Below are 9,241 nucleotides of genomic sequence, written 5' to 3'. Positions count from 1 at the left end.
ACATGCAGTTTTCTGACACATTCCTTTCAGATGCTGATGTCTGGGTATCAGGATCTCTAGGAAAATGCTTTATGCAACCAGAAAACCAACTTGCAACGTTGCGAAACGCCTTTTCACAAAACTTGATTGCCAGATCTTTGCCCTAGCCCCCCCCCCTCCCCCCTTTCCGCATTGCCGCTGAGCTCTCGGCAGCAGCCACGGGAGCTGAAACATTCGCAGCAGGTAATAGCTGGTGATAACCTTGACTGTGACATACATCATCACTGCCGCTCCGTGAGGCGGGAGGGAACCGGGAGCGCCGCGCACTCGGCCCTGCAGGCAGGAGGTGGGGAGGGAGGCTGGCACTCCGTTCCTCAACCTGGCGCTCTGCCCTGCGGGGGGGCCCCTCCCGCCCCGGCCCGGTGCGACCCTCGCGCCCTCCCAGCCGCCGGCGGCCCCGCGGTCCGGCCCGGCCCGCCCCGCCGAGGGCGCACCGCCACGCGCCGCCGCCAGGTGGCGCCCCGAGCCCGCGCTTGGCTCGAGGCCGCGGGCGGGGCCGGGTGCGGGTCTGGGAGCAGGTGCGGGTCTGGGAGCGAGCCGGGAGCGGGTGCGGATCTGGGAGCGGAGCCGCCCCGGGGGAAGAAACAGTTTAATAAAGGGGGAGCCGCCGTCGAGCGCTGGGCGCCAAGGTGCGGGAGCGCGGCCATGGAACGGGGCCTTGCGGTGCGCGGGGCACAGCCTTACGGTCTGAAGTACCGCAAGCAACGTCTGATCTTTAGTTATTATTATTATCATCATTATTAACACCTATGAATTCCAAAGAGCTTCCAGTTAGTGATGCTGCGCCGCTCGGCCGCAGCAGCGGCCCGTAAGCGCTAACGTGTCGGTGGCACGTTTGTACAGTGGCCACTTAAACCCCGACGGGTTTATAAGAAGAAATGAGAGGCGAGGGGGTACTGCTTTTCCTCGTCACCAGTGACACCCTGCGGCGGGGCGCCCCGGTGACCGTCCCGGTGCGAGCCCCGCAGCTGCCCGAGGTGCGCCGGGATGCGGGGCCAGCGCGCGGATGCCTGCCCGGGGCAGGGGCTGGGGTGCGGGGGCGCCGGGGGTGTCGGCGTCACGCTCCGCTCCCGGCGCCTGAATCCCTGCCAGGTTCGAGCGGGTGTGTGTGCGTGGAGAGGGGAGGAGGGAAGGAGTGGAGCGGTAGTGGTAGCGGCTGGGGGGGGGAGGGGGGGATTATTGGCAATGGGCGGGAGGGAAAGAGGCGACTCCTGTTTCCTTTTCTTTCTGCCAGCGCAATCTCGGCTCATTTTCTCTAAGCAATACAAGTTCACGGACGAGCTACCTAGCCAGCCCTCCTCTCCCGTCATGGACCTCCCAGGTAAAAAGGCCGTTCTCCTCCCTTCCGGCTGTTCCTTTTGCAAAATACCATTTTAAATGACAGCGACAATAAGATGCGGGGTAAGGGCAGCGGTAGAGATGCCTCGGGGGAAGCGCAGGGGGGATCTCCCAGGAGCGAGATCCCAGGGCGTTCTGGTGAGCAGGGAAAACTGAGATGCAACTTCCCAGGGAGACGCCGGGTGAGGTTTGCCTCCTGCCATGTGTGTGCATGCCGGGGTGGGAACCGGGCGATTCCGGAGCCGGCCGCTTCCTTCCCGACAGTTTAGGAAGCCGCCGGGATCGGCGGCAGCTGGGGTAGCCTGGCCTGGGGGACGGAGAGTTGGGAAGTACAAGCCCCCGGGCGGCGCGGAGGGCGGCGGCGGCTCTCAGGGCCCGGCGGGGGCAGCCCGGGGCGCCCCGGACGCCGCGAACCCCAGGGACAGCGCGGCAGCTCCAGCGCGGGGCACAGGGAGCGCTACCAGCGCTGACATCTCCTTTCGTAGTGGCTGGGGCGATAGAGACCGACATAAACCCGGCTCTCAGATGCAGTAAAAAGTGGGGCCGTGCAACTAGCCGAGTTTGGGAGCCCCCGTCGGCTGTGGGGCGCGAAAGGGAGTGTCCGAGGCGCCCGCAGGGTGCTCCACAGGGCGTTCGGGGACGAAATCTGCCGCGCTGCCCCGTCCTCCCGCCTCGGGGTACGGCTTGGGGCTGTGGGACCCCCGGCTGCTGGGGAACGGGAGAAAGACGATGCGAGCAGACGCCGGGCGGCGAGGTCCCTCCCGGACCTGTTGTGCCGGCTGGGCGGCCGGGGCGGGGCGGCGGGAGCCCGCGGCGGCGGCGCTCTGCTGGGTAGCGCGGTGCCCGGCTCCCGGCCGCCCGCTCCGCCGCCTCACCGCCGCCTTTGCCCTTGCCAGGCTGCTGCGCGCCGATCGCCCTCTGAGGAGGCTCCTTCGACCCGCGCGGAGGAGGAGGAGGAGGAGGAGGAGGCTGAGGCGGAGGAGGAGGAGAAGCGGAGGAAGGCGCGGCCGCAGCCGCCGCTGCCCAGCCGCCGTCCCGCAGAGCACTGGCCGCAGGGCGCCGCGGCGGCAGCAGGCGCGCAGCCCCCTCCGCCTCCCCGCGGCCGCCCGCCCGCGGCGGCGGCGGCGCGGGGCGCCCGCATGGCGGCGGCGAGCCGGAGCGGCGGCGGTCTGGCGCTGGGCATGGGGCGGCGGCGGCGGGGGGCGCTGCCGGAGCCGGCGGGCGGCTGCTGCTGCTGCCTGGCGGCGGCGCTGCCGCTGCTGCTGCTGCTGCTGCCCGCCGGGTGCCCGGTGCGGGCGCAGAACGACACGGAGCCCATCGTCCTGGAGGGGAAGTGCCTGGTGGTGTGCGACTCCAGCCCCTCGGCCGACGGCGCCATCACCTCCTCCCTGGGGATCTCGGTGCGCTCGGGCAGCGCCAAGGTGGCCTTCTCGGCCACCCGCAGCACCAACCACGAGCCCTCCGAGATGAGCAACCGCACCATGACCATCTACTTCGACCAGGTCAGCCGCCGCCTGCTTTGCCTTCGCTGCCCCCACCGCCGCGCCGGCCGGCCCCGAGCCCCCTGCGCCGGCATCCCCGCCCCGAGCCCCCCGCCACCGCACGCTTGCTTTCGTTCTCGCTCCCCTTCCACCTTGTAATCCTGACCCACCCGCTTAATAGAAGTTGTACAGCTCATCTCCCCGGAAACAGTTTGGGAAGTTTTTTTAGGCGGCTGCGGGGCTTTCCAGGGGTGCTGAAGGGGGATGCCGACTTCGTGTCCGGTCCCACCGCCAGTACGGGGGGGGGGTTTGAACGTGGGGGCTGGCGCCTCGGACGCTTGCGGGGACGCCTTGCAGCCCAGGATTTCCCCGAGCAGTCAGGGAGGAGCCGGGGGGAAGATGCGCACACGCCCGTCGGCGCTCCGTCGGAAATGCTCGTTTTCAGAGCAAGGGGAGGACGGAGATTTACCCGTGGGGAGTCGCCGGTTCTGCCTGTTCCGAGCGCATTTGGCAGTGTTACAGCAGCTCTCAGGAGGAGGGAGGGCTGAGGAAGAAGAGGGTGTTTCCCGCGTTGCCAAACGAGGTGAACGATGTCCCCGGTGGGCTATAACAGAGGGGTGTTATCCTGCACCGCATACCCCGGGCGGAGCAGCGGGTAGCCCGGCCTCGTCCTCACGTCCCTTCTCCGCAGCACTGCTTGCCTCCCAGAGCCCATGCCCCGGCCTTCCGCTTGATTTTTGAGATGAAATTTACTTTTTCTTTACCGCTCCGGCTCCTGAAGTAGTATTGCAGAGTCAGCCAACCTTAGCACACACAAACTGTTTTCTCTGTGGTTTTTATTTTTCATTTGTCTGTCCGCCGGTCATTCATCTGTCTACTGTCCCTCCTAATGAGTTTGCAGTTATTATCCTCGTGTACAAGATCTCATAAAGTCTGCTCAGTAAAGGAAAAAAAGAAAAAAAAGGAAAAGAAAAGGGAGCTTGTTTCATATGTAGCGTATTTTAGACTCTTTAGCCCGCAGTGCTCAGTTCTCAGGAGTTTGATGGCGTTTCCCCTTGTTGCTCCACAATAACGGATTACTTTTTTTTTTTGTGGGGTGGGTCTGTGTGCTTTCTTTGAAACAATAGCGTTTGGGAGGAAAATCTCAAGATTTGGGTATTTTGTTTTTGTTTCCTCCTGATTTGTATTTTTCTTCATTAAAAGAGAGTTTGTGGCCCACAAAGCTGAGCGCGGCCGGGGCGCCGCGGGGGCGGGCACGGCGGGGCGGCCGGCTCGGGCTTACCCGCTTGGGGCACGGAGCGGCCGCGGGCCCGCGCGGTCGTCGCCACTCGCTGCCCGTGACTTCTGAGCCACGCCAGGCTGCCCGTGACTTCTGAGCCACGCCAGGCTGCCCGCCGCTGGAGCCTGGAGGGGGAGCAAGCGGATAAGCCGCGGCCGGATCCCGGTGAGATCGGCGGGCTCCGCTCCGCCAGCCTGTGCGGGGCCAGGCTGCGGCCGCCGCTTCCGAGCGAGGCTTTGCACATCTGCCGGAGGGGCCAACTCTTTCTCTTTTTTCGTTGTTTCGAAAGACATTGAAATATATGACCAATTAAGAGTGATGTCGGGGAAGAGGACGAGGCCCACCCCAGGCGGCCGAGGAGGGTGCGGGCCAGGCGGCACAGCCCTCCAGAGGGACAGAGGGACATGAACTGGCACGTTACTGTTGCTGAGCATCCTCTGTTCTCCTTTGCCCGTCTCTGCAGTACTATAGTTTTATATCCTATTAAACTCGAGGTCAGGTCTGATTTCAGTAGTGTTAGCGGAAAACATATACATTTGCATTATGAGTTGATGAGTTATGGGGTGGTGGTTTTTTTCCTTCTTTCCCCTTCCTCCTTTCCTTCCCTCCACCTCCCCACTGCTTCTGCCACCTTTGCTTTATGAACAGTACAGCGTGGACGTCTGCATTTCATCTGACAGACTTTGGAGATCATTTTTGCATAACTAAATCGTTTTATGATCTGTGATGCTTTCTAACTGCCTTAGTAACTCAACACCTTTCCCCTGCAGTGCACTTTTGATTGTTCTGCAAATGGCATTTCGACAAGGCTTTATATTGCTTGTGGAGCTCATGTGAGATTTTCACTGGGGCTTTTCTAAGGTGGGGTCTGACTTCTCTTTCTCTCTCCCTTTTTTGTTGTTTTGGTTTGTTTTGGTTTATTTCTTTGCTTTACAGGTATTAGTTAATATTGGCAACCATTTTGATCTTGCTTCCAGTATATTTGTAGCACCAAGAAAAGGGATATATAGTTTCAGTTTCCACGTGGTCAAGGTCTATAACAGACAAACCATCCAGGTGGGTTGAGATCTAAAGATGCTGTCTTACCTTTTTTTTTTTTTTTACATGCTCATTTCTAGACACTTAAGTGCATTTAGAAAACCAGCAGGTGAAGAACGAGACTTAGTTAAAGGGGTGATTTTAGTTAAAGGGGTCTGTATGCATGACAGAAGTCATGCATTGTGTTAGCTTAATTCAGACCTGTTTCTAACCTGCACTAACTAAAGTTTAATGGTGTGCACAGGGCAAAAAAGTCATTGAGAGTATTGAGAAAACTCAGATTCTCTCTCTTTGCACTTTTTAGGTAAGTTTAATGCAAAACGGCTACCCAGTGATTTCAGCTTTTGCAGGGGATCAGGACGTCACCAGAGAAGCAGCCAGCAATGGGGTCTTGCTGCACATGGAAAGAGAAGACAAAGTGCATCTCAAACTGGAAAGGGGTAACCTCATGGGAGGGTGGAAATACTCAACCTTTTCTGGCTTCTTAGTCTTTCCACTATAAAAGAAGGCTGAACAGGAGACAGATCCATGAGCTGGAGCAAGGATTCAATCATTAACGACACCCTGAACTTGGCAGCACATGACAATATTTCCAGTCACCCTGTCAGACTGTCACGGTAGAAGAATGATAACCTTCTAAACTCCAACATTTGCTTTGAATATTGACAATTCCTCGGGAACCTGCGCCTCTAATTAGTTTTAGACGACAGTGATCTTTAGGAGAAATGAAATTATCGACCTGAGCAATTTGTACCTGTGATTGTAAAGTCAATTTTGGATTTTATTGTTGGGATCATTGACTTTCTTATTTATTTTTTTCCTCTCTTTCATTTTTTCCTCTTTTTCTTTCTCTTGTTGTTGCCCCAGTGAGACAAGTAACTTGGACCACACAATCGCTTTGTCAAAGGCTCGCTCCAGAGCCAGAAGAACGAAGTGTTCAGCCCAAAGAGGTGTTCTTTCCATGCTTTATTTCTTTGTGTTGTATAGCCTTAAGGAAAAAAGAAAAAAAAAAAGGAAAAAAAAAAAAAAAGAAAAAAAAAGAGTGGCTTCAGTCTCAGTCCTGTATTTTTCTGGGGGAGGGGGATTCTGGACATTACTGTGTCAAGAAGTGCTTTATCCAGTGAAGCAAAATTTGCACGATTGGAACCTTATTTGTTTTGTGTTGTTCGTGTTTTTCATCGACTTTTTTTTCCCTGATTTTTGTTTGTGTGTGCTAAAAATGTAAGCTAGATCGATCAATAAGACAAAACAAAGCACATATATACCCTGTAGCTCTAAGTAAAGCTAACCAGTGAACAATTCTGTCTGCACTTTCCAGCTGATCTTTATAGACCTATTTAGCGAGAGAGAAAGAGAGAGAAAGAACGAGAGAGCTATGTGATCCTTCAGTTACAATCCGGAAACCGGTAAAGGAACTGACATTTCTGAATTGTCCTGACATTTCTAGAAGCAACAATGGAGGCTTTGAATATCTTCTCTGACCATACCCTAAAATATATCCTTTCTTTGCGTTGCTGAGTGTATTTTGGGTGCTTTTATCTGATATTTATTTGATGTATTTGTCCACTAATGCTTGAGTACACGTTCTGGAAGCATGGAGAGATGGCAGAGCAAACTCTTCCTCTTCCAAATTAAATAAAACCATCTCCACTTGACCTGTCCATAGCAAGTATAGGAGGAGTTGACACTAGCATCTTTGACAGCCTTTGAGGGAGGGGCCTCAGAGGATCAGCAAAAGCACCATGTTGCATAGGTGCCATGCATTTATTAGCCGTGTGTGCTCTTCCCAATACAAACAACCTCGGAGTTCTAGGGGTGGACGTATATGGATATTGGAGGTTAGGAAATGTTATTACCCCAATCAACAAGAGGTAAAATATCAGGCCAATGTCAATAGCATCCTTGTGCCTCATTCCCAATACACAGATCTTTCTTTGCTTTTTTTTATGAAGATTGCTGTATTAGTGTGCTGAGGAAAACCTTGCTTGAGGAGATCCAGGAGGAATTTTTATATTATTTTACATATTTTTAATCTTCACTTTTTTAATTTTAAGTATTTCATCTTGCTATTAATCCCACAAGGGTGGATGTGTATAAGAATTTATTTTTGTCAGATTTACTCCTCTTCCACAAACACATATAGTGCAAGGTATTTGCAGCAAATTGGTGGTAGCTATGTTGTATTTCAAAATTATGGTGGACATGTCATTTTCATTGTAAATTTATCATTAAAGGGACAAAGTCAATTAAAGTGATATATTCTTAAAAAAAACCTTACCTGTGTTGCTTATGATATGTCAGATGACTAAAACATAAGCCAATTTAATATTTTCATATATTTTCACCATTGATGACGATTGTTTGCTTTGATGTTTCACTTTGGTGGTTACTGAATGACTAGGTTTCCGGTTTGCTTTTTAATGGGTTAAGTTTTTGTTCCCCCTTGTGCATTGGCATGACTGCAATATTTCTAGCTGCAAATTATCACCAGGCTATGTTTAAATACACAAAATAAACCCTGAATCAGCAGCAACCTTTTTCTATTAAAATACAAAAATGGTTATAAAAATAGTTGTATTAATGGTAGATATTGTGAAAGTACCTATCAGTCTAAGCTTTTGTGTTTAAAATTTGATCACGTCTCTCAAAAAAATAGATACAGAGGTGGGTTTAAAGTCCCAAGTTTTCAGTTTCTATTACATTTCCTCAGTCTTACTTTGAAATTCTGCCCGTTTATCTCAGTTCATCTGGTTTGAATAAGGCAATGACATCTTAGTCCTGGCTCTCTCCTAGGCCACATAAGGCCAATGTTTAGGTTTTCCTTACACGTATTCTTGGAAGTTGCTTAAGCTGCTGAAGCTGCAGAATCTGAATATCCCACTTCATGTATTCAAGTTCAGTAATTTTGACCATGCTTATTTTGTAAAGTTATATATGTTTATATGATAAGCAATTTTCTTTTGAATTTAGAAAAGGTCTCTAATATACTGCCTTTCTCTCTCTTCTACTCATGTGTCCTTTATGCTAAGCTATAGAGATAAGACTGTTACATAAACAGTTAAATTAAATTGAAAATGGACAGTAAATTCTTATTGTACACTAATTACAATCATGGTGCACTTTTTTTTTAATATTCTTTGCAATATTTATTCCCTTTCCCCTTTTACTTAATTTTCTGTCTGAGTTTGAGAAGGTGCAATCTACTTGTCATTGTAAACAGTAGACATTTTGATATACTAAGGTGTGGATATCATGATATATTTTGTGTTAGAGGGGGAAAACATACAACAGCTGCACTGTAAATACAAGAAGAAATATTATGTGAGACCACTTAAAGCAGTCTCCCGTCACAGTAGGACTAGACTTCTCTAAAGTAATTTATATAAATAAATTGATTGGGTAACATTCAGAGTTGTTGTAAATTTAATGTTGAGGGGCACTATGAGAGTCCACAAGTATAAAACACATAAGGCAGTGAAGCAGTCCGATGGCACAATAATGGCTCTGTTTCCTGTGGGGGTAATAACACAATATTCCTTCTAACAATTTTCAAACTTTCTCATAAGCTGCTGTGTAACAGGATCATAAGATATTCCTATGAAAACACTGTCAGTTTCACCATTTCCCTTCTGGGGAACAATCTTCACCTGGGTGTTTTTGGGAACCACTGTTTTAGTGTTTCTTCACTGTACTTTTGGCAGGGTAGAAACCAGAAACCTGTATTAGGAATGATAAATACTCATCATATACTTCGTTGCTTTCCTCTAGGTTTTTTAAGTTTTATATCCATAGCTTGAACATGGTCTTGCAAAAACCTGTGTGCTCTCACCTCCTCCTGAGGCCACGGGTGTGATGGATGTGCAGTGTCTCTCATTACTGGTCAGCATCTTGCAATCTGGATCTGTTTATTTTAGGTGGGAGAAGGAAAGAGACAGAGACGTGAAACTAGGGAGTTGTTTAGAAGTTAAATTGTGTTTGTTGGCTGTGACTTTTCTAACTTTTAAAAAGAACATTTGGTTTTTATTGACAAAATTTCTATATTGGACACTCTGAGAGAGTAGAAGGT

At 51.2% G+C, this 9,241-nt stretch overlaps 1 protein-coding gene across 1 annotated transcript; it reads left to right on the top strand.

Annotated features, from left to right (window-relative positions):
- Positions 1-1,248: 1,248 nt before the first annotated feature.
- Positions 1,249-8,584, top strand: CBLN2 (cerebellin 2 precursor). Its single transcript, XM_056333301.1, has 4 exons — positions 1,249-1,360; positions 2,274-2,879; positions 5,074-5,193; positions 5,480-8,584. The coding sequence occupies exons 2-4, from the start codon at positions 2,517-2,519 to the stop codon at positions 5,675-5,677; spliced, it is 681 nt and encodes a 226-aa protein (XP_056189276.1). The 5' UTR covers positions 1,249-1,360; positions 2,274-2,516; the 3' UTR covers positions 5,678-8,584.
- The last annotated feature ends 657 nt before the right edge of the window (positions 8,585-9,241 follow it).

The sequence above is a fragment of the Falco biarmicus genome, chromosome 3 (assembly GCF_023638135.1).
Source record: "Falco biarmicus isolate bFalBia1 chromosome 3, bFalBia1.pri, whole genome shotgun sequence".
Lineage (NCBI taxonomy): Eukaryota > Metazoa > Chordata > Aves > Falconiformes > Falconidae > Falco > Falco biarmicus.
This window is presented reverse-complemented; position numbering and strand designations above follow the sequence as displayed.